Source organism: Lynx canadensis, chromosome A1 (genome assembly GCF_007474595.2).
Source record: "Lynx canadensis isolate LIC74 chromosome A1, mLynCan4.pri.v2, whole genome shotgun sequence".
NCBI classification, from domain to species: Eukaryota; Metazoa; Chordata; class Mammalia; order Carnivora; family Felidae; genus Lynx; species Lynx canadensis.
In genome coordinates this window covers 202,486,605-202,512,544 of record NC_044303.2, presented here as the reverse complement: position 1 = coordinate 202,512,544, position 25,940 = coordinate 202,486,605, and the positions used below count along the sequence as shown (strand labels likewise).

The window sequence follows — 25,940 nt, the reverse complement described above, 5'->3', positions numbered from 1 at the left end:
CTCTTTGTTATGTTTGCATGGTTTTATAAATGTTCTAACAATTATATTCTAATTCCTATTTAGATGATTTTATTGTTCAGTACCCATTCTTTGGTATTACAACTCATCTATAATTTAGTCTTCCTTTTTTCATTTTTGTCAGTTGATTTGCCTATTTAATAGTTTGTAAACCAAAGAGACATGAGGGTGATGCTTCCTTTTTTCATACCTGCGAATGACTCTGTTTTTTGAACAAGACAAATTTGACCTGGTAGAAGTTGATGGGGTCATAATAGTTGCCCTAAAAGAGGTAAAAATACTTCAGAGACCTCTGCCAGTTTGTGTCTGAAGTGTTTTAATTTTGTTCGTTTGTAAGACACCAGTTTTGGTGTTAAGTTTGTGTTTTGTTATGTGTACTTATTGGGCTATTTTTTTCTTTTTTTCCTTAATGGTATCTTTTATGTATTTCTTTTTGATTGGTACACTTCAGTCTTAACTTACCTCAAGCAAGCTTTATGACTAATCCAACATGTAGACTGACCTAGTTAACAGTTCTTTTTGAAAGCATTTATTCCTAGGTTTTGGAAATGTATGAATAATACTTGAGCTGTAATATTTGGCCAGGGCTAATCTGACAGTATATCTGTTCTTACACCTCCTAATCCACTCTAATATTAAGGATAAGGATTATTTTCATTGTACATGAAGAAATACACTTGAAATAAAAAGACATGAGTGTTATAATTCTTATATTATGTATTTTCTTCACAGTTATTAGTGTCTAAGTCTAGTTTCTGATCTGAAGCACAAGACTGCTTTTAGTTTAAAGTGATAAACAGCCAACATTATTAAAACTGTTTTTCTGTGCACATCATCTCATCAATAGTACCTCTATGTTTACATGATCAGAGCGTTAGAATAATTTCCAAATATCTTAAGCAGCCCTCACTTACTGCCTTTCCAATGTAATATTTACTTTTCTGTTAAAGGAAGATTTGTTTGTTGTTTTTAGTTTTATATATCAGTATAGTTCTGTGCTTTTTGTTTTTTTTTTTTTCTGCCTGAGGTCACTAAGTTTAGCTAAATTTAATCATGAGTACTTGTTTGCTAATTGTTGGCTTAATGGGACTTTTATATTCCACTTTTAGTTATCAGAAGGCTATTTAAAATTTTTTATAAATATTAATCTAAAAACAATTTTAGATTTACCAAAAAATTGCAAAGGTAGTACAGCATCCCAATCCACTCCACATCTAGTTTCACGGTTTATTAACACCTACTGAACACATTAAATGCAATTAATTGTAATAGTAATGTAAGTTTTATCACTTGAATCTCGGAACATTTTTGGAAGTAACATCCTGTTGTTACTCTCTCTTTCAGTATATTCTAAAATTTGGGTCATTCAGATTTTATATCAATTGAGCCAATGTTTGTAACTTACATTTCCCTATAAGATTTATCATTTTGGTACAATGTTGACGCTTATTTTCTAAGCGTTCATGGTATGAATAAGTTTGGGTCTTTGTGTCATTAGTTTGTAGGATTAATTTATATATTCTGGATGAACATTTGTATCTATCATCTCTCTTTTCTCTATCTGTGTATCTTACACAATTTCTTCCAGTGAGTATTTCAGTTCTTCTAGTGCATTTTAGATTTTTCTACATTTTATTTTTAACCAGTCCCTTTTGTTTGTCTGCCTCCATCTCCCCACTTTTTTCATCTGCCTGTGAAGAGATTGTGCCTTCTTAAATATTTTTTTATAAATTTTTTTAATGTTTATATATTTTTGAGACAGAGGGAGACAGAGCATGAGCGGGGGAGGGTCAGAGAGAGATGGAGACAGAATCCAAAGTCGGCTCCAGGCTCCAGGCTCTGAGCTGTCAGCACAGAGCCCGACGCGGGGCTCAAACTCACAGACTGTGAGATCATGACCTGAGCCGAAGTTGGACACTCAACTGACTGAGCCGCCCACGCGCCCCCCCTTCTTAAATCTTTTAAGAGAGAGCACAGCATGTTCCAATTTTGTTATCTTTCTCTTAAAAAAATAATTCCACCAAACTTTCAAGATGTTAGGGTTTTTTATTCATTGTTGAATTTCTGTAGTCCTGGGTTTGGAACAGGGGCGATTAGAGTGTCCACTCTGTTCCTCACTCTATATATAAGGATTAGAATGCTTTCAGGAAAGGAACTGATAGATGATACTAACACCAGTTTTCTTTGATCAGTAGAGTGTTTGTGTCCCAGAATAACAGCCAACACGGGGGTGAAGCAATTGGGGGTACCAGTTTGGTTTACACTGTCGAACGTGCATAGTCTGGGAATGTCCTTTTAACAAGACAGTTCACCACCTCCACTGATCCAAACGACAGCATCTCTTGTCAGTTACTCTGATAAGTTCCTGAGCGATCTTGCTACTTGTACTGTGTTCTTTACAAAGATCCTACACTGCCAACCCACAGTCCTTCTCAGATCCCCTCTCCTAATGTGGTACCTCGTTCACTTCTCTCTGGCTCCACTGGTCTCCTTGCTGTTCCTAGAATATTGAAGCACATTTCTTTCTCAGGGACAGTGCCCTGGTGATTTCCTCTGGCTAGGACACTTTATCCTATCTAGTGTTGGAACCTACTATGCCCATACAACCTTTACTCCAAGACCCTTTCCCTTTTTTCTTTTTCTTTAGAACCTTTACCACCATGGGGCATTCCGTCTATCTAGCCTTTGTCTGTCTCCTTCCACTGGACCAAGGCTTCATGGGGCAAGGAGACTTGTGTGCGTGTTTTTTTGTTTGTTTGTTTGTTTTGTTTGTTTTTTTGTTTTTTTACCATTCTATCTATAGTGATTGGCACAGTGGACACTCAGATATTCTTTAAAACCTGTGAATAATGAATGGTGAGTGACTTTTTTTGACAGTTTATTAAATTCACAAACATAGTTACTAGCTTACAGAAATGCATATACCTGGTAAAAATATGAAGCATATGACAGGCTACCCAGTGAAAAGAAAGTCTCCTATGCCTCGTCATACATTGTTTTGTTGTAAAAACAAAAAAAAGTTGTGTATGTATAAATATGTCTCTCCTCCACTTAAAGAATCATGCATAAACTGTCCTACACATTGCCCTTTACACTGCTGTATTTTTTGGCCATTCTTCATCATTATACACATATATTTTATGCATTAGTACATGATATGTAATGACCATGAATGATGTCCAAAATAAATAGCAATGTATGTAGGAGTGTGTGTATGCTATTTTTAAATATGTATGTGTATATCACTATGTATTGTGTATTATATAATATATAAACATATATGTTTGTGTACATACTATAGTTTATCATATATATTACTTTGCAGTCATTCCTGGCTGATGGTTCAGTTTTAACTCAACATTTTGACTGATTATTTTTTCCTTTGCAGTGCCCACTGTTGATGTCTTTCAGATTTCTACAAAAGAGCGATTTGGATTGGGACATCAGCTAAAAAAGTAAGTTTCCCAAGAATAAAAAATAAATTTCTATTTTGCTCAACCCTCTCCCCCCATTCTTATTTAATAAGAGCTTTTTGAAGTGAGTGCCTCAGGAGAGGAGTTCATCCATTACCAAGAGCTGCTTCAATAATTTAGCTGGCAGAGCTCACCTTTAGAACAAGGCTGCATTCCTTCTGTTTGCCCACCCAGGTCCACTCTTCGCCCTCCAACACCCTGCCCTCTCCTGTGGAGGCTGATCTGTGGGGCGGCAGGTTCTAATGTGTTGCCGTGTCTCAAATGTGACCAATAGAGGAAGAAGCAAGTATAAGAAGGAAGTATTTATTGCCTTTGGTTTCCACCCTAAGAGGTCCCCTTGAGTTGACTAGTCCTTCAACTGAAGCTTTCTTTTCTACTCTAGGCCACAGCCTTTGCATGACTGACTCTCTCCCTTACTGGATTCTACTACTAGTTCCCCGTGCTTGCTCCTGGGGCCTAGAGGTGGTAACAATTAGTAGCCACCTGCCCTGGGCTATTGTACTGTCCTTTAGTTCCTATACCTACATTCTTGAAACATTCCATCTTTAAATAAACCCTTTAGTTTCTCTTTGGACCTTGAATAAAGCAATGAATTTATAGTGTATAAACAAAATTATCCAGTCAAACTGACTTTTAAAACATACTAGCATATAGTCACAATACAAATTTGTTAAATCCTATCCTATACGTCAGCTTTAAGAATTTGTATTACTGGAGAACTCCCAAAAGATTATTTATTCTTCTGAATATACAAATTTTACCTCAATTTATATTAAGAGAGATCATTAGATTATTGTCACGTTTAAACACATGGCTCACACCCTCCATAATGATGCAGTTGACGTGTTCATCTATATTTTAATGGATTTTAATTGAGCAATGTTCTAAGAGAAAGTACTTTCAAAAACTTTATTTCATTGATTAAATAGGGAATTTATTGTGGTCATTTTACCTGACCATTACAGATGTAAAAGGAAGCTTATGTGGGGTAGGTATTAAGGGTTGTACATATTATAGAGCTCTAGAATCATCTAAGTTTTTATGAGTTTACATTGCTCAAATGTGAGTTATGTGTGGGTTACATGTGAAAGGAAATTAAGATAAGGGAGTATTCTTGCAAATTCTTGCAGATTCCTACTGTTTAGGTTTAAATATGATCATATAAAAATTGGATAATAAACCCTTAACATTTTGAATCGTACATCTCTAAAACTAAATTCAACTTACAACATATGTTTAGCACATAGAATGTGATCTCTATAAGGGCTTTTGAGTCCTTATAAAAAGAAATATAAGACTGAGGAATTTTCTCAGTTTCCTGGACGGGGATGAGGTATGCTTTTCCAGTGGAACTGGTTTTGTTTTTTCAGTTAGATTTTGTTTTCTGTGTTGAGCCAGTATCCTACAGGTCTTGGAGCTAATGAGCATGGAGCCTGCCCCTGTGTTACGCCATCCAAGATGGCACATAATTTTATTCCCCCTCCTCTGATTTTCTTCCCTCTCACCCAATTTTCTTCCTGTTGTTAATTTTTTTTCTATTTTGATGAATTTATTTTCATAGAGCAGTTTTAGGTTCACGGCAAAACTGAGGACAAGATACAGAGATTTTCCATATGCCTCCTGCCCCCACAGGTGCATAGCCTTTCTGCTATCAGGGTGTCCTAGTGGAGTGATAGGTGTGTTACAGCTGATGAACCTGTATTGACACCTGATTATCCAAAGTCCATGTTCTTAACTTTATGCACTTTTGTTATGCACCTAACCTTTTTTTTTTTTTTTTTTTTAGTGAAATGTTGATCCAAATAAGACAAGAATTATAAAAATGCAGAATATATAACTTTCTGCCCCTTAATGATGTCTGAGTATATCGTTTGGGCTCAGAAAAAGAAGTGATGTGTAAATTCCAACTCTGAAAAATTAAGGAAAGCTATGTTCTATGTTTGCTGTTTAATCACTTTGTAGAATATGTAACATTTTATTAATATTTCCATCTAAGTGGTTAACATTTTAAAAAAGGTTACTCTGTGGATAAATTTTAGTTGTATGGACAGTTTAGTATATGGACTAGAACTTTTTTTTAATGATTCCTGATAAATTTTAATCTAACGTACTTTTCCTTCATTGTAAATAACTGAGTTTGACTGTGATCCCTTCTGGTCTAAAATTACATGATTTCAAAACATCTGAACTCATCTTCACCATAAAGTAAAAGAGGAAACTGAAATATGTTTTCCAGAAACATATAGCAAGTTAGGAAGGCAGATTCAAAATCTAGCCCCTTTCTCATTATTGCTCTGGTTTATTCTCAGCAGATAAGGAACACATCAAACTTTTTCTGTGATTCTTTATCTGGTTTGTTTCTGGCAACTAGACCAGCTTAACAATTGCAGCAGCAATGCTAATGCAATGCTTAATGTATGTCAGGCACTGTAGTAAGTACTTTACCTACATTAACTCACTTGATCTTCACCACACCCCTGTCCAGCAGGTACTGTCACTATCCACACTTCCTAGATAATGAAACTGAGACCCAGAGAGATTAAGCAAGGTACTTGTGTCACAGCAGTAGAGTCAGAGTTTGACATCGGATCAGTATTTTTGACCCATCCACTAATCTGGTTTTCATATATTCGTAGCTGTCCCTTCGCTTTATATTAGACTTGGGATATATTTTCAGCACAGAATGAATATAGGGAGAATGTGAAGGCATTAAAAGAGGGGCCCCTGGAAGAGGGGCGCTTGGGTGGCTCAGTTGGCTGATCTTCTGACTCTTGATTTCAGCTCAGGTTTTGATCCTAGGGTCATGGGATCAAACCCAGTATCAGGCTCTGCTCTGATACTATACTATATCTAACAGATATACTACACTATATCTAAGAGATATAGTATAGTGATCAGCCTCATTAGAATCTCTATCATGCAAAGGCTAAGTGTAACAGAGACCATGGAAATGATTTTAAACTGTGTATGACTTTATACTGAATTTCCATTGATCAAACTTAAGTTGTTTTTAAAAGGAAAAAAAGTGTTGCAAATCTTTAAATTTAAATACATACAAACATAAAATTAGGTTCAGATTCTTCATATGTTGAGTTTTCACTTAAAACAAAATTCAATTTTTTTTTAAATTTTTATTTAATTTATTTTTTAAATTTACATCCAAGTTAGCATATAGTGCAACAATGATTTCAGGAGTCGATTCCTTAATGCCCCTTACCCATTTAGCCCATCTCCCCTCTCACAAACCCTCCAGTAACCCTCTGTTTGTTCTCCATATTTAAGAGTCTCTTGTGTTTTTGTCACCCTCCCTGTTTTTATATTCTTTTTGCTTCCCTTCCCTTATGTTCATCCGTAAACCAAATTCAATTTATAACTGAGGTGCAAATCAAAATAAAGTGCTCAGATTTGGATTGTAAAATCAGTACGTTAATTTAATCTGATGCATGATACTGTTTTGCCGAAGTTGTTCTCACCACCACCGTCTGCATGTAGTGCGGGCTCCTTGAGTGCCTATTCCTTTTGAAATCAGCACGAAGAAAGCAACAGTGTTGCCCTTGTGCCCTCTCTATGCGCTATTTGAACTACCTTGGAACTTTTGTTGATGTAGCTGACTATGACATCATCTGGTGTAATTGAGCTTTGAAGTCTTTTTCTCTTTTATTATCAGCCAGTGGCAACTGTAGCAGCTCTCCGTGGTGCCAGCATAATAGTAAACACAAACACCAGTGCCAGGACTAAAATCTCATGGCGGCTCTCCATTATGCGGAGGTGGTCCTTACACCAGACGTGCTCATGTGTACATTTTGCACTACCATTAACTTTAAACACAGCATTAACTTTCCTGTAGAACAGTTAATTCCCGCCTTTTGAATCCAAGAGCATCTAGGGATCTGGGTGTCCAAGTTTAAGAATTAACTCGTTTTAGATGTTGAAGTCACACTTTAGAAATGCTAATGTAATGTGAAAATTGGAACTTTAGCTACTGACTTGTTATATTTTTGTTCCAGTTAGTCTATCAAGTAAGAGAGAAACATGGACTAGGTTTCTTAGGGAATGGTACACAGGAATGGCAATTTCCCATACGAGGAAAAGAATCTGAATCTCTCTGGTACAGAGGGTGGAGTCACTGGGGATTGCAGGTTAGGTACAGGGAAAACCGAAGACCCTAATATTACTATTACGTTTAAATCTTGCTGAAATCTTGAGTGAAAAAAAATCTTCAAAAATTAAGTGCAAAATAAAGATTTCCATTGGTCTGAAGTCTAAGGTGAATTTACTGCAAATTTGGAATCCTGCATCATTGACTGCAGTTCTGTCCCCTTCTTCCTCACCACCTCTGTGGCTTAGGAAGACCCCAACTTATTCCATAATGGCTGTTTCTTCTAAAGATCGGTGTAGGAAGTCTGAGGTTATACATGCTGATGATCTGAGTTAATTTGATAAAACCCGAAGGGTCTTGAGAAATTGTCTTAGTGCTAAGGGTCACACCTGTCCCTTTTGAGTGAGTTGCTAACATGGGTCAGTCCATATTGGATCAGCTCTGCCACTCATTAACCAGGTGAAATTGGGCAGATTTCAACCATTAGGCTTATTTGTGAATAGTAGCTACTGTCTGGGGGTGTTAAGAGTTAAAAGAGAAAAATAATCTGTGTATAAATTACTCCTTGGTATATTATAAATGGTAAATATTGGTACCATTTTTTGCTCCAAAAGCAATCTGTGTTAGAAATAACTGAGAGGAGGGGCGCCTGGGTGGCTCAGTCGGTTAAGCGTCCAACTTCGGCTCAGGTCGTGATCTCAGGGTTTGTGAGTTCGAGCCCTGTGTCAGGCTCTGTGCTGACAGCTCAGGGCCTGGAGCCTGCTTTGGATTCTGCGTCTCCCTCTCTCTTTGCCCCTTTCCCACTCATACTCTGTCTCTCAAAAATAGAGAAACACTAAAAAAAATTAAAAAAAATAATAATAATAATAAACCCTGACAGCTGAGAGGAACATGAAAAGTAGGCAATACTGAATTGACTTTTGAAAGAAAATCAAAATGTTTATTGTATACATAATGTTTAAAATATTATGTCTACTTTAGTATCAGCCTTAAGGGACCCTCCACCATTTCCACCTGAAAGGTGAGATACCGAGAAGTTGTCGCAGCCTGGGAGCCTCAGAAAACAGTGCTGTGTCCACGTCCACAGTGGACATTCCAGAATTCTTTGCCATAAAACAGTGATGTGCGGTGGTCTCAACTTAGAAAATACTGAGATCAGAGTTAGCAAATTCCTGCTTTATGATAGTAACTAAAAGCTTTTAGAGACACACACTTTTTTTTTTTTTAAATCACACTGTATTTAAAGGTGAATGGGCTGTGCTGAAAGATAAGATTTGCTGATTATGTATTTCTCCATAGAGTCAGTTTTGCATGGTTTATTTTTACTTATGGTTTTTGCAGTTTCATTTTATTTCCCTTTTTATGAAGAAAATTGCATAAGCAAATCAAGTGAAAAGAAATTGACTTTACTTGTATCTTAATAGATAAAAGCATAATTACTATCAAACATTTTTTTAAGACTGTGTTTCTGGCACCAACAAAAGAATTGTGAATTTTCTTTTGGCTGAAGAACTTCGGCTAAAGTTGGTCCTAAAGGCTTGCATTCTAAATCTCTCTCTCTCTCTCTCTCTCTCTCTCTCTCTCTTTTTGAGAGAGAGATAGAGGGAGGGGCAGAGAGAGAGAGGGAGAGAGAGAATCCCAAGCAGGCTCTGCACTCACAGTGCAGAGTCTGGTGCGGGGCTTGATCCCAAGAATCACGAGATCATGACCTGGGGCAAAATCAAGAATTGGATGCTTACCCGACCGAGCCGTCCAGGAACCCCTAAATTTCTTTAAAAGAACATCCTTTTATCATTTATGTTATTAATCCTATCACAGTAATTAATGAGTTATTAACTAAAATGGCAGTCAAATCATAGAAATTTTCTGTATAATGCTTTCCTACATTTGGAGACATCTTGTATGATTCTAAATTAGAATCTCACCAATTACTGTGCATTTATTTTCCTGTGAGAAATACATGCTGTACGTAATACAGAAATCTCGTATTAAATCACGTTGGAACTGTGATAACAGACTTACTTTGGATTGACAGAATCATGCAGACATTTGTTACACAGCAGTGGAAACAGAGCAAAGAAAAATCCAATTGCCTGCACAGTAAGAAGCTGTCTGACAAGAAGGTGAAGTCCCCCCTGCATTTATTTACTACCTTGCGCAGGTAGGTAACAGATGACTTCACCATGGTCTTAACTGAATTCTGGGCGTGTGATGCTCCATGATTATTGTACTTCAAGCATTCTTTGTATAGCTGTGGCGTCTGTTTATTTTCTGTGTGACTTCAGAGTACAGACTGTTACATCCGTTCCATCAAAAACATATATTCATTTCTACATTTAGAGTTTTTGTTTTCTTAATGTGAGTTAAATATACTAAAGTGGCATTCTTCGTTTTCTAGTCACATAGAGTTTTCTGTACCAAAATTGCTTCTGTATAGAGCTCTGAGATAGATAGGAGGGGGAAAAAAAAAAAAACCTGATAATCTTGTTTTGCTTTCCAGGAAAAAATATAGTTCAGTTCAGTCCACGTGATCCCTCTACGCATACTGTTGGTTTCAGTTTGAGCTGGATGGGCTGTATTTAAAGCAAGGCGGTGTTTGTAGCAGAGTTGAGGTGATAAAGCCTCACAGGTCTTTTCCATGGTGTGTTTTACTCGTGATTTGCCCTGTACTAATTGTTGTTCAATTTTGAAGGTCGCCAAGTTATCCTCCCCCTGGTTGTGGTAAAAGCAAATCCAAGCTGAAATCTGAGCAAGATGGAATCTCCAAAACACATAAGCTGCTGCGGAGGACTTGTTCCAGTACTGTCAAGGCTGACGACGTGTGCTCCAGCAAGTCGCACAGGACCTTTGGTCGCTCCCTGTCCAGCGACCCCAGGGCTGAGCAGGCGGTGGCGACAATTAAGTCGCACAAACTCTTGAACCGGCCCTGCCCTGCAGCTGGCAAGCAAGAGGACTGCCTGGCGCTGAAGTCGCATAAACTGTTGACTCGGTCTTGTTCTGGAGATCCGCGATGCGAGCACAACGCCAACCTGAAGCCCCACAAACTGTTGAGCAGGTCTTACTCCAGTAATCTCAGAATGGAAGAGTTGTACGGACTGAAAAACCACAAATTGCTCAGCAAGTCTTACTCCAGCGCTCCCAAGTCATCCAAGACGGAGCTTTTCAAGGAACCTAACGCAGAGGGCAGGAGGCTCTCTCTTACCTCAGGGCTTATTGGTATCTTAACACCCTCTTCGTCGTCATCTTCCCAGCCTGCTGTGCGTAAATACTTTCATCTTGAGTTTGTAAACGTTAGCTAGGGTGCAGGAGAGATTTTTGTTTTTGTAAGATCTGGTAGAGGAAAGAAGATGTTTTGTCGTTTTTTTTTTTTTTTTTTTTTTTTTTTTTTCCTCCTTTTCCTTTTTGGAAATCATTTGGCATACCAGACACGTGCAACTGGTGCTGGAATGTTCGTTTTGATTCTGAAAAAATAAATGTAGCTGTTGATTTAAGGTCTAGTCCAAATTCCTATTATGGTCATGAATGCTGCTAAAAATGGAAGGAAGCCCGTTGGATCCACAAAGCCTATCCTTTTAAGCAAACATAGCATTTTAATGTTTTATCAAGTAGGTTTATCTGTTCTCTCATTTTCTTACATAAGTGATGGAGGACAGAGTTTGACTAATAATTAAATTCAGAGTAGTGTCCTTCCTGTTATATATAATATATAACATATTATATAATTATATAGTATATAATAGTATATAATATATTTATATTTAAATTATTTGTATATAAGTAAATTTGCATATATATAAATATTATAAGGATATAAATATATATATTAGGAAAACTTCACCTGTGAATCGTAACTTCTAAAGAAAAGAAACACTTGCATCCGTATCCCAGAGCTTCACTTAAAGCTGCTCTCAGTGTCTGCTTTGTAAAACTGAAGTCACTTTATCCTGAAGTTTTTCTGGGGGAGATGGGGCCAGAAGGTAACTGTATTAACACTTAAGCCCTTTGGTGTGGAATTTATTGGGAGTCAGTCTTACACGAAATTTACCTCTAGAGTGATCAACATTACAGCTGATTTCAGATAAAGAAACAAACCTATTTTATGTATATTAATTACATAACATAGTTGATTAAAAATGTTTTCTTTTAGTAAACATGTGTGTATGTTGGGGCAAGGGTATATCTAACTCTTAACCATTAATATGGATACAGCTAGCCATAGATGAAATTGAAAACAAATAAGATACGTTTTCAGAAAGTTGTGCTGCTCTCATATAGATTTATTTCTAAAATTACATTGTAACTTATACCGTAAAATTATATTTGTGTTAAGAAAATGTATTTAAGTATGCTGATAATTTTAGGTGGACATCCTTAAAAGCCCATTTCTTTTTTTTTTTTTTCATTTTTTTTTTCAACGTTTTTATTTATTTTTGGGACAGAGAGAGACAGAGCATGAACGGGGGAGGGGCAGAGAGAGAGGGAGACACAGAATCGGAAACAGGCTCCAGGCTCCGAGCCATCAGCCCAGAGCCTGACGCAGGGCTCGAACTCACGGACCGTGAGATCGTGACCTGGCTGAAGTCGGACGCTTAACCGACTGTGCCACCCAGGCGCCCCTAAAAGCCCATTTCTTAACAGAAGTAGACAGTAAGGGCATATAGAAAATAATGTCAGAGTGGTGCATACTAGAAAGTTTCTTCCCATGGTAGTTTCACCTAAGAAAGAGAATTTCACATATTCTGTAAAAGAAAATGTCTTCCTGTCTTCCTGTATGATTAAGCCTAATACAGTACAATAGTTTAATGTTGTACCCCTTCAGCAACTGTCTAATTTTTCCTTGGAAGAATAATTCTCATTGTAAAATGAGATTAAAGTAGTCTAAATGAGGAGGTGGGAGCATTTGACGATGAGTACCAGAGGAAACGAGCTTTTGTGTACATTTAAAAATACCATTTTTACTAGAGATCAGAAATTAAGAATACTATTCATTTGGCTTAGACAAGACTTGCAGTAGTAATGGCAGAAAGTATATTATAATAAAGAAATCCTAAAGTCTTGATGTCGTAATCACTGATTTAATTCCTGTAACAGGTGATCTTAGATAACACTTGTATACACTGTTGCAAAAAGTCAAAGGCGTAATTTATATATGCTCCAAGTTAAAGAATTATTTTCTTCTTTTACTTTTCTTTTTATAGCCAAATGGTGCCAAATGCATTCCAATACGAGATCGCGGCTTCCTAGTGCAGGTAGGAGCCAAGCCATCCATTGCAGAAATATTTTAGCTTTTGATGGGTTTCCAAATTATTTATGAACTTGACTTCATTATTTCTCTTTATTGTTTTATCCAGACAATTGAGTTTGCTGAGCAGCGGATCCCTGTATTGAATGAATACTGTGTGGTTTGTGATGAGCCACACGTGTTTCAAAATGGCCCCATGCTTAGGGTAAGTTCTCATTGATAGAATACCATTGTTGATACAGAATATAAATGAAAAAAAGTTGAGACATAAAAATAAATAAGTAAATAACTTTATTTATAGCAAATGCTCTCCTACTGAGGAAATTATTTAATACACATAATGGTATAATTTTGAACAAGTGAATCACTATTTCTGAAGGAGTCTGTGAAACAGCAAGTAGTTTCATATTAGTAAAATATTTCTTACTGTATTTCTTATATGTGCCTATCTATCATCTTTCTTTCCTTCCATCTATTTTTTATCTATCTGTATCTTTATTAATATCAATAGACATAGATCTAGATGGATAGAGAGATACATATAGATACAGGTGTATATATACAGGTGTATATATACAGGGGTAAGTTTGAAAACAGTGTTTCTTCAAACCACACAATTTCAAGATGCTTGAAGGGTAGAAGTTAGAAGAGGTATGCAGTAGTATGCATAGAGTCAGAATAAAGATTTCAAGAAATGCCAGATCACTGACACATTTGGGGTGTTATTGAAGGAGTATAGAAATAAGAATCAATGTGCGTATGTGCATTTTGGGAGGAATTATCCAATCTCAACTGTTTTTTTTTTTTTTTGCAATTTTTAAATTGAGATAAAATCATATAACATGCAATTCACTATTTTAATGTATACAGTTCAGTAGGTTTTGGTGTGTTCAGATGTGTTGTGCAGCTATTATCACTGTCTAATTCCAGAACATTCCATTCCCCCCCCACAAAAGAAATCCGTAACTGTTAGCTGTCATTCCGAATTTTTTACTCCCCTCCTCCCCTGACAACTGTTAAACTATTTTCTGTTCCTATGAATTTGCCTCCTCTGGACATTTCATATAAATGGAACCATACATTATGTGGCCTTTTGTTTTTGTCTTCTTTCACTTAATATAATGCTTTCAAGATTCATCCATGTAGTGTGTATCAATACTGTATTTCTTTTTATGGTGTAATAATTTTACATTGTATGGATATATGACATTTAATGGATATCATTAAATGATCTTTTCATCATTTCATGGAATTGCTGGGATATCTGTTAATTCTGACTGTTTGAGGGACTGCCAAACTATTTTTGACAGTGGCTATACCATTTGTATTTCCACCAGCGGTATAAGGTGGCTCCAGTTTCTCCACATCTTCTCCAGCACTTGCGATTCTCCTTTTTAATCCCCCCTAATAGCCATCCTAGTGTGCGTGAAGTGGTATCTCGTTGTGGTTTGGATTTGCGCTTTCCCTAATGATTAGTGATTTCAAGCATCTTTTCTTGTGCTTATTGGCCATTTATACATCTTTTTGGAGAAATGTCTTTATATCTGTCACCCATTTTTAATTGGACTATTTCTTTTTTGTTGTTGTTTTTAGAGTTCTTTTTTATTTTTAAAGTTTATTGATTTATTTTGAGAGAGAGAGAGCATGCAGTCATTCAGGAGAGGAGCAGAGAGAGAGAGGGAGAGAGAGAATCAATCCCACGCGAGCTCCATGCTCTGCGTGAAGCCCAACGCAGGGCTCAATCCCATGACCGTGAGATCCAGAGCTGAAATCCAGAGTCAGAATTCAACCAACTGAGCCATCCAGGCGCTTTAAGAGTTCTTTATATATTCTGAATACTAGATTTTTGTTAGATATGTGATTTGAAGATATTTTCTCCTATTTTATGGGTTTCCTTTTCACTTTCTTGATAGTGTCCTGTGACACACAAAAATTTTTAATTTTTATGTAGTCCATATTTATCAATTGAACTGTTGCCTAATTCCTTTTAAGTGTTTTATAGTTTCTATGTTACAGTTAAGTCATTGATCCTGTTTGAGTTAATTTTTGTGTGTCGTGAGATTGGATTTTAACTTCATGCTTTTGTATGTAGTATCCAAATGCCTCCACACAGTTTGTGGAAAAGACCTTCTTTCGCCATTGAATGATATTGACACCCTTGTGAAAATCATTTCACTGTAGATGTATTGGTCTCTTGTTGGACTCTTAATTTTATTCCACTGACTTGTATGTGTGTCCTTGCACCTGTACTACACTATCTTGTTTACTGTAGCTTTGCATTAAGTTTGTCAGCAAGAAGTACGAGTCCTCCAACTTTGTATTTCTTTTATAAAATTGGATTTCACTATTTGGAGTCCCTTGCATTTCTGTATGAATTCTAAGGTCAGCTTGTCCATCTCTGCCAAAAAAGGCAGTTGGAATGGCTTTGCACTGGCTCTGTAGGTCAATTTGGGAAGTATTCCTGAGTTAACAAAAATTGTAACCCTTCCAGTCCATAAGGAACACAGGAAATTTTTCCATTTATTTAAATTATACCCTATTTTGTAGTTTTCAGTGTTCGGGTCTTGCACAACCTTGGATAAGTTTATTTTTAAGTTAGTTCATTCTTTGTGATGCTCTTGTCACTTCTCATCAACATTGTGCTAGAGGTTATAGCCAGGGCCGTTAGGTAAGCAAAATTATTCGAAGGTATCCAGGCTGCAAAGGAAAAACAAAAATGATCTCTGTTTGCAGATGACATGAGCGCTGTGTGCTAGGCACTGTGTGTACATATTTTGCATATTGCTTCCTTATTTGATTTTCACAGAACTCTTGTGGTTTGTGTATTTTTGTGCTCATGGTACAAATAAGGGGATTAAGATTGAAGGAGGTTAAGCAGTTTGTTCAGCATCACTCAGCAAGTATGGGTAAAAGCTGGACTTTGAACCTGCTTCTGCCTCATTTCAAAACTGCATCATAAATGCTTAATGAAAACTTCCTAAGTATAAGGCACCATGCTAGATTCTGCTGTACTTTTTAAGAGAAATTTGTCCTGTTCTTGGGAATATGTTTGAAAAGACAAATTACAAAACATAGAAAGAGACAATTCTATTAGAACTTGTTTGCATTTCAAGATTTAGACTCTAAAAAAACATAGAATAGCCATTTATGATCATAATCATCTGTCAAATTGTATGATATATTTGTTTTATTTTACTTATTTATAGGAAACCTATATAAAAAGTTTTTCTTGCTACTCATACACTATTTTTTATCAGTTAGCTTTTCTCTCGAAGAGATACAATGTTATTCTGAAACCTAAATTAACTAAATTAGCATTTGTTTATTAAATATTTGTGCAAGTTTGTTATTTTTGTGTGATACATGGAAATGTGTAGTTACAATGAAAATAAGGAGAATGCTTTGGTCACGTTAGTTTATCCCATTCAGGAGGTCCATTTTTACTTTGTTAATGTTCCTCTGTGGATCCTGGTCTATTGCTTGATCTAGGGCAATGCAATCTTCACTCCAGAAGATAATAGTAATGTTATTAATGGCACATGCTTTTGAGTGCTTTTTATGTGATCGTGTGTTGAATGTGTTTTACATGGATTATTTAATTGAATCCTCATCATAACCCTATGAGGTGGGTATTATTATTACCCCTGCTTCACGGATGAAGAAACCAGTAATTTATTTAATATCAACACTGCTGGTAAGTGATATACACAAGATTCGAGCCCTGTGACAATGGCACCAAGCCATGGTTCTTAACCGTAATGCTATTCTTGACTCACGTATTTGAACTGACTACTTTTACATCCTGGAAATTTACTACACATTTCACTGGAAGTTTGTTCTTTATGGTTCGGTTAATGGCAGCTCATTCCTATAGTAAGTGAGAGAAATATCCTAATTGCTATTGGTATTTTCTGCACCTTGCTCCCAGTTTTGTTTTACCTATTTTATTCTGCACCAGTGAAGTTGGCTGTTTCTTTGTAGAAGTGGAAGGGCTTTTGTAAATAACGATGTTTTCTAAATAAGTATAGCTAGCTATCAGCTGGTTTTCTTTTGCTGTGATTCAGACTGATACTAAGGAAATCAGAAAACTTACTTGGGTTTTTTAAATAGTTAGATAAATGACAGATGAAATCAGGTCAGGAAATGAAAGTCAAAGGAATATCTGATCTTCAAAGGAAGAGAAGTAAACAGAAAGAACTGCCTCTTGATTGTTTGAAAACAGATGTTGAACCTCAATCAGGCATCCTCATTTATTCTGTATCTTTCTTATATTTACATTGCAGTATGTTCTACTGTAATTTTAATAGAAATGTGTAAAATTATTACAAATAAAATTTCTTATGGGGTATAAATTATTAAAATGACTCATTGACCATTTATTCAGCTTAAAGGACGCATTACAAGCTGCAGTGGCTCCCAGAGATGTAAAGAGGATAAGTTATATCCCATTTGGTGATGAAACAGGTTAGATAAAACTCAGGCTTCCGTAGAATTCTGTGCCTAATGTTCATTATGTTTGTTAGACTTTTCTCTTTCCGAAGCCAAACTGTGTCTTATATTTTTTCTCTTTTCTCTAAGCATGATTATTTATCGGATTATATAAGTCCTCTTACTACTATTCCCCAGAAGTCCTAACATTTCGGTCACTATTTGTACTGTTCTGTCACTTTACTCAGAGGTCTGGGTAAGCATGCCATACCTTCTGCAACACAGGTAACTACACTGTTTACTTATTTAGAAATACCACAAGGCTCCACTTAACGCTTTTGTTCACGAAGGTTATAAATATCACTCCCAGGCATGAGACCTGACTTGTAATACTTTGAATCTGCTTAAAATTCATATTAACATCACAAGGACTGTCTAGTCCTAGATTTTCCTGGGTTTTTCCATTTGGCAATGCAGATTGGATTATGATCAGAAAACCCAACCCAAACCAAATCATTGGTTCTCTACATTTTGAAATCAATTGCAATGTTAATGCAGCAAACTGGGAGATGCTTTAAAATGCTTTAAAAACACTTCATCAAGAGTTTTTGGAAAATGCGAAAACAAGAACTTACTGCCAGACTCACCAGTGTTTTATCAGCCTCTAACTTCCCAGTGCCCTTGTCTTTTTGTTATACTCACTCTGAACACCATGAATCAGTGCAACTGTTGGTCTTCTTTGAACCCGCATAAGGGCTGCTGAACCCGGTGGGAGAAAACCACGTACATGGTTGTGTGGGTTAGTGTCCCTACAGTTAGAAGTTTTTATCACTGGTACTTGGCAATCATTCTCTGTGTCCCTGCTACTAGACTTTCCCATTTCCCTGATCAACATGGGATATGAAAAGTAGGATCTCATTCTCTTCTCCTGTCATGTGAAAACGTTCCACATTGCTTGCTCTGGTTGGACTGATTGGGCCCGAGATCCCGCTTCATTATTCGAGAACAACGCCCAATCCTGTTAAAGCAAAGTCAGCTGAGAAACCCGACAATCTGTATTTTTGTGTATCCAGCCTTGCTGTGGACCTTAGACAAATGTTTGTAGCTTAAGTTCTTATTTTCAGAATGAATGAAAAAGCACATCCTGTTCCCTCCTCACCCCATCCTCCCCTCCCCCTCTCCATGTCTCAGAAATAAGATTTCAAGTTTTGAAATACAACCTTAGATAAATAACAATTATACCAAAAAAACCCTTTAATTCAGAAATATGACTTTTTTTAACATCCAAATTGAGTAGAAGAAATTGATTTTAAAGCTCAAACAACAACTTAAGTTATATGAGACAGTGGAGAAGCTTAAACATGCATGGGCCTATCTTACTATAAATCTGTCTTGATCTCTGTGGGATCCCTGTCTTTCTTAATGGACAGTACCTCACCCCCCCAGCCCCCCACCCCGCCTTGGAATGTGTCTCTCTTCCAAACCATGAAAAGAACCTGAAGCATAAACTATAAAGTCAGAAATACAAAGAGCTGAAGGCTTGTAGGTTTTGAGTTTCCAGTAGATATTCTTCATTATTCTCATATGTGTTCAATACTAGTTTTTTAATTTTGAGTTTTTATTTGCGCTGCTCATTTCTTTTTTAGCAAGAACAGTTTTAACAATAAGTTAAGGGTTTGGATAAACTATGGATATAAAAATAAAAACACTACTTCATAATAAGCCTCAATGAAAATTTTCATTAAAAACCTATTTTTGTACACACACTGGGTTACAACACACAGAAGACACGGCTTATCCAAGTTCCCTAATGCTGTTAATAGTGAAACAGCTCTGTATACCTCATGGGGAGTTTATGAACCTTATCTTACTTGGTTCTCTTTCTCGGTCCTCTGCTCTACTTGATGCGCTAGGTGTGATTTTTTTTTTTTTTTTAAATCCCCGTTTACAGATAGGAACACTGAACTGTGCACATGTGCCTCAACTGGAATAGTAACCAGTTTCTGGTTACTGTTCTGTATATTGGGCTTACATGAAAAACTTTGTTTAAACAGAAAGAGGATGGCAAAAAAGGGTTTGAAAACCACTCACCAACACCATGCCAAGTATAAATACGTAGCTAGATTCTCTTGAGGTTTATCATTTCTATTTTCAGTGGGAAGTGATTTAAATTCATTGAAAACACAAAGTTTCTACAATGCAGTTAGGTTCTAAAATATTCTTTAGGGCTTAACCATTCTTGAAATATGTTTTCACTGCTCACATTTAAATTGTTTTGATTCAAAGAAAATTTAAAATGTATGTTAAAAACTTCTAAAATAAATCTCAGGGACACATAAAGTTCTCCATGTGTTTAAATGGTGCGTAATGAATATTATATTGCAAAAAAAATTATGTATGTGCAATGGCAAGAAGGACTTGGCATGGTTTTATAGTTTAAATTATAAGAACTAACTGCTGGAGGGCAATATAATAACATGAAGAATAGGCAATATTTTGCAAATGGAAACTTATTGATTGTAAACTCAAAAATAAACTCATAAATGTTGTACACATTTGGTTATGTTTAGGCTTATACACTTTGTATTAAAGTGTATGTGTAGTAATAGCTATTAAATGATCATGTTCTATTTTTTTAAATATATTTTTGTAAATTTGGGGGCTCATTCATTCATTCATTCATTTAAGTAATCTCTAAACTCAGTGTGGGGCTTGAACGCACAACTTCGAGATCAAGAGTTGCATCCTCTACTGACTGAGCCAGCCAGATGCCCCAACTATGTTCTATTTTTAATTAATGCTAGAGTTTTTTGTATAAATAGTATAGTAATAGAATTTGTTGGGGGCAGGGGATTAGCTGAGAGTCAGCTAACGTGAAAGATCGCTAATCCACTATGTAAATCTTATGTTTCAATAGGGAAGAATGATTTGGTTTCTCTTTCTTGAATAAGATATCCTTTCTGTGAGCAAGGAGATGTCTAATCTTGATTTACTTAATATGACTTGAGAACTTTCTTTTAGGGTGCTATGTTGTGTTGACATTTTGAATTTCTCAAATAAAATGTGGATAAACATGGGAGAAGGGAAAGTCAAAGGCTTACAAAACCTAGTTTGTAAATGTTTATCTCAAAATGAAACTGATTTATGTCTCAAATACTGTCTTGAACTTTCTAGTAAAATGAGCAATAAATACAGAAGTGTTAGTTTAACAATTCACTAGTATTTACTTAGGTCAGTGTTAACCTATATATATGTTAATCACCATATTACTACCTCTATATTTGCCATTTTACAAAAAGGGAAGATCAAATTATTTTTGTAAGACTATATAATGTGCAGTTTTAATTTTTTAGTATGGTAGCAAAATTTCTTTTTTCCCCCCAAATTTTCTAGGGTACCTGATTTCCTTCTTCAGACAGTTGCAGAAACAAGATATTACTATAAATCAGCTTTATACATTTTAATCAAAAAGATGCAAGAAAGGAAAAGAAGTGTCCATAAAGTAATCAAGCCATAGCTTTATCATTAGGATTGTAGGTTTATTATTTAAAGTAATGGGTCCATTGGTAAGTCCACGTGATTAGGAGATTTGGATATAATCATGTCTGGGAGGGGGATGAAAAGGAAATGCAAAAGAAAACATTGAAATGTTTGTATGTTACCCAAGATAAAAAAAAATAAGAGATCAGGGGTGGAACTGGTGAAAATTATTTGAGACACAAACCAGGGTGGCGCATGAATATCTAGGATTGGGGACAGAGTGGGCTGATAGAGATATGTAACAACAACTATTATATTTTTTCCTTAAGTCTTTGAAATTTTTCCTAAGTTAAAATTATAAAAATTTATCCATCCAATCTAATATAGGACGAAGTATTTTCTTTCATCTTTATTTCTGTTGTTTCAAGCAATAATCAGGTACTGAAAAAGGTAGTTTCTTTTGTTTTAAAACATTTCCTGGAATCTGTGTGTGAATACCCATGTACATGCATACATACATACATACATACATACATACATATTTGGATGATCACAAAGTAAGTGTAATTGATTACCAAAAGTTCAAATGACAAAATAAAGCCAATTGTTACTTATATACACTAAATAAGCTTTATCCTATTTTTAGCTTTGGGATTGATGGATTTTATTCATAAAAATGTATGGTTATTTGACAAGAGTAGTATTAAAAACACCATCTGTGTCCCTGTCTACTTCCTCAGAGAACACTGTTGGGAGGCTGTTACATGAATAAATTCCTAGGGCTCTTTATGATTGCCACAGTTTTATCTTCCCCCTGGACCCTCGGTGGTATACTGTTCCACTATACTCAAACGGTATAGTGTTTGGCACTACACTAAATGTACAATCAGTAGTTTCTGTTACTGTTTCAGACCATATCATGCTCCTAGAAAGTGAAGAGAAGAAACAATCCAATGTCTCTGGGAAAAATTGAGTGTGAGACATACATACACATAGATAAACACACAAAAAAAATAGAAGATAAAAAATAGGTTAAACACTTAGGTAAACAAAAAATTGCAGAAATTGAACAGTCTGCTCTAAGTATATCCATCTATGTATAGCAGTGTGTATATAGCTTGAGTATGGATGAAGAACTTTCTCCAATTAATTTGCTCTCATAGGTAGTTTTTCCTGCTGTTTCTGAAATGTAATCAAACTGGACTTTTAAGGAGGACGAATGAAATATATCAGTTCCTTTTTCCCTAAAATTCTTTGGGGAACGTCAACCAGAAATGTTTGTGATCAGTCATGCTTATGTACACAAAGCCACCACTTGGGCCCTTTTTGAATATAAAGGGTGGACCACAAAGGACCATACTTCCCACTGGATAAGCACTAGCCCAAGTGGTCCTCAGAAATGAGTGAGCTTAGAAGCAGTGGCACTAACAAATGCCTTTTGTCTGCTAGGCAGCGGCACCATGGATTGTATCGTTAGGCTTCATCAGCTACCTAATGCAATGTAACTCGGGAGATAAGATAAATCAAACAGATGACACTATATTAGATTTGAAAGATGAGAACTTTTCCAAAGCAATTGCAGAGTGTATATTTCAGTGCTGTTGACTTCAGGAGTTTATTGAAGTCACAAGTCTTTGCACCAAAACCAATCTTTCAAGAGCTGGGTAACAAGTAAGCAGAGTCATGCTTATTTCTTCCAAAGAAAACTACCTAGGGAAAAGTGGAAATCTTCTCTGTATATTTGTTTTACATAGCTGTTCGGTTTAACCTCATTTTTTAGGATATCACCAGCTTAGGTGTCTGCCTTTTTTTATACATCTCAGATACAAATGTGTATTAAGCAGGAGAGATGTATTTTCCATCTACTGCTAAAAAGTTCTGAGTGCAAGTGCCTACAACTATTTGAAATGGATTTCTTATATTGGTGACTCTGTATCACTAGGTGATTATTTACCAATTGTTACCTAAATTTAGAAATGTATTAAACCAAGTCGTAGGATTCCTTTCTTTTTAACATTCTGAAACTTTTGCATTATTTATTACATGGAATGCCATAAATTTAATTTAGGAATTGGGCAATGGAAAACAGTGGTGTAACTCATTCCCCTTTCTTTTGTAGCCCACTGTGTGTGAACGAGAGCTTTGTGTATTTGCTTTTCAAACCCTGGGAGTAATGAATGAAGCTGCTGATGAGATAGCAACTGGAGCTCAGGTAGTAACATGCAATACTAATTATTCCTTACTCTGATTTGAAAAACTTGTTCTGACCTACTAGTTTCCTTCAGTCTTTTGGACAAATATTTGATAGTTTGACGTTAGACTAAAAAACAAACCACATTTGATTTTTTTTTTTAATAGATAGAAACTCAATTTTGCTATCTTTATTTAGTGAGTGTTTTGTCATTTTGCCATTGCCAAGGGAAGAAATTAAACCCACATTCTGTTGTTTAAAAAATAATTGTGATTCTTTCACGGTGAAGTTGAAATATCGAAACACTTGCACATGTATTCTGTAAAATTTATTTGTAAAGTTATGGTACCATAAAATGGAATCTAATTTATTCCTGAAACTTAGGTGAAAAGATAAAGGGCAGAACATATGAGAAAAAGCATCCAATTTTACAATAGCAGTGTTTATGACATAGGAAGGCAAATAAATATAAAAAAGCAAATGAAACAACTTGGAAGTAGAGAAGCATTCCATGTTTCCAGAAGGAAAAAAAAATATTATAAAGATGATAGAATTTACTTGTTGCAATTCTATCAAAATTTCAATTGATTTTTAAAATTTATTCATGGAACCTAACTTTCTAATAAATCTATAAGAAAAAAAAGTCAGACAAAACATAAAAAAAATTATGAATGTTAATTAAGGGAGGCTAGACCAAGCACATACAAAAACATATTATGCAATCTTATATTTAAAAAAAAAATACAGTACTGGCAAAGAATAGAATGTCAAATGATCCCCAAAACAGATCTTGTTAAAAATATACTTAATATACTTTAAAGAAGGCATCATATAAAGTTGTAAAGTAAAAATGATTTAGTAAGTGGGTACAAATGGCCTGCAATGTGGGGTGGGGGGAACAGATTAGCTCTTTGCACTGTTGGTAAAAACAAATTCCCAATGGCCTAAAGAGTTTTGTTTGAAAATACCGTATACATACTAGAGGAGAGTAAACAGTGTGTCAGGTTTATTCGTTTATGCAGTTTCAGGAAAGCATAAAGGAAGACACCAGCATCGAGTCCATACATATTTTACGTTTTCTACTTGAAAGAATAGTGAACATTAAGAGAGAATTATGAAAAAGTTTATTTTCCCTCAAACATAAATGTATAAAAGCACATAAAAATAGAAAACCATGAAGATCATAACGGATTATTAGAGGCAATGAACGCACGATTCACAAATATGGACCTATAGTTAGTAAAGAAACATAAGAAAATATTCAGCTGTATTTGAAATCAACAGGAAACTAAATGTGAAAAGAATTGCCAATCTGTCATTTTTAAAATTTGCAAAGATGAGTGGGAACAAATGATCATATAACAGACATTCTTTCAACAAGTACTGAATGCCTGCTAGGTAACAGGCATTGCGCCAGATGGAGGTACAACAGTAAATATGGAGAGCGCAGGCCTCATGGATTTACGTACATTCTGTTAACCTGATTATTTCACTGATTAACTAAACTGAGATATATCCACCTGAAGAAATATTAAGGAAAACAGTTGTGATGTAATGAGTTACAAATGAGAAATAAAAATACAACCAGTATAACAGTGATTGTATGTCATGTGGCAAAAAAGATTCCATGATTAAATTTCAGAAATACAGATTGATATTGCCCCTATGCCCAAAATGCACATGTTTGCATATTAAAGGCTCTCAGAAAAACCGAAACTAAGAAAATGAGTAGCCACTACTTTAAGGGTTTCTCGAATGTGTCTGACCATGTGGCTCTTTTGTTTTCTTTCCTTATTATTTTTTTTAATGTGAAAGTTTTTCTTACCAACTGGAACTAATATTGCTCAAAGAAAAGATAGTTTAATATATGCTATTTATAGCTAGGTAAAGATGATTAAGCTTTACACAGGTGTGTGTGTGTGTTTGTGAATATACATACATGTATTTTACATGAATAGTGTGTGTGCATGTGTGTGTGTATTTATATACGTATATATATAATAGGTATATGTGTGTATGTATGTATGTATGTATATTAAATTATTTGAGTGGTAAAATTAACATTTGTGCATTTTAGTGGATGTAAATTGTCCCTCAGACAATTTGAAAAGGGAAGGATTTAAAGCCTGGAAATAAGAAATAATGGATTAGAAAGAAAATTAACATCATGCTAACAAGTAGGCTAGGCCGATAAAATATTAGATTAGGTGCTTTCTCCCCCTTATACATACATCTCAAAAAATAATGTTTGCTAAAGAGAGATTAATTTTGGATTATACATGATAGTTATAAAACACAATTACTTGGCCGTATCAACTTAGTGGTTCTCCTCCAAAGTGGAATATTCTTTTCACTACTTTAAAGCAAGTACCCAATATTCTGTTTATAATTCTAAAGATTAGGTGGAAACAGATTCTCTTTCTAGTATATCTCAGTAGTCCTTCTGCATCAGTTGGCGCCTGCATTTTAAATGGTTCTGTGAGGCTGCAAGAACATTCCTTAGGGGGACACTGAAGGAGGCTATCCTGGAACGAGTGTGTTTCAGCAGCTAGGATTCCAAACACTCAAATACTGTTTCAACAAAAACAGCTCCATTTTGTGTGTGTGTCCTGGGCTCTCATATAAATGATTAAGAAAAAAGGAATCCATATTGAAATGTTTGAAGGCCATCGATCTTCAATTTTCAATACGCCTCTTTTACAGAATACATTATATATCCGTAGGCCACTCCTGTACATGCCTTTCTTGCTCACCTGGACTTGAACTTTCTCATTTGCAAGTGCTCCTAGGCCGCCTTTACCTGCGGGGGAGGGTGCAGAGTCTTGCTCTGCCAGCTGGGTTGTATGTAATGGCCTGTGGCAGCATGTGATTCTGTAAGCCCACAGACCTTTGTTCACTCAACAAATGGCCTAATTCCCATTGCCTGAATTCTGTATTTGTCTGTCCTAAGTATCTTAGCCTCCAGATTGCCTCTTCAATTATATTATTTGCGCTAAGAGGAAAGATGTG

The 25,940-nt window shown here is 35.7% G+C and overlaps 1 protein-coding gene across 2 annotated transcripts in view; it reads left to right on the top strand.

Moving 5' to 3' along the window:
• The window catches only part of PARP8 (poly(ADP-ribose) polymerase family member 8), a 180,129-nt gene that overhangs the window by 122,366 nt on the left and 31,823 nt on the right, over positions 1-25,940 (top strand). For both annotated transcript variants that reach the window (XM_030330120.1, XM_030330124.1), the window contains exons 11-16: positions 3,407-3,473; positions 9,626-9,751; positions 10,283-10,847; positions 12,789-12,839; positions 12,942-13,037; positions 22,860-22,952. In XM_030330120.1, coding sequence (XP_030185980.1) covers positions 3,407-3,473; positions 9,626-9,751; positions 10,283-10,847; positions 12,789-12,839; positions 12,942-13,037; positions 22,860-22,952 — 998 coding nt within the window. The remainder of the gene's footprint in view (positions 1-3,406; positions 3,474-9,625; positions 9,752-10,282; positions 10,848-12,788; positions 12,840-12,941; positions 13,038-22,859; positions 22,953-25,940) is intronic.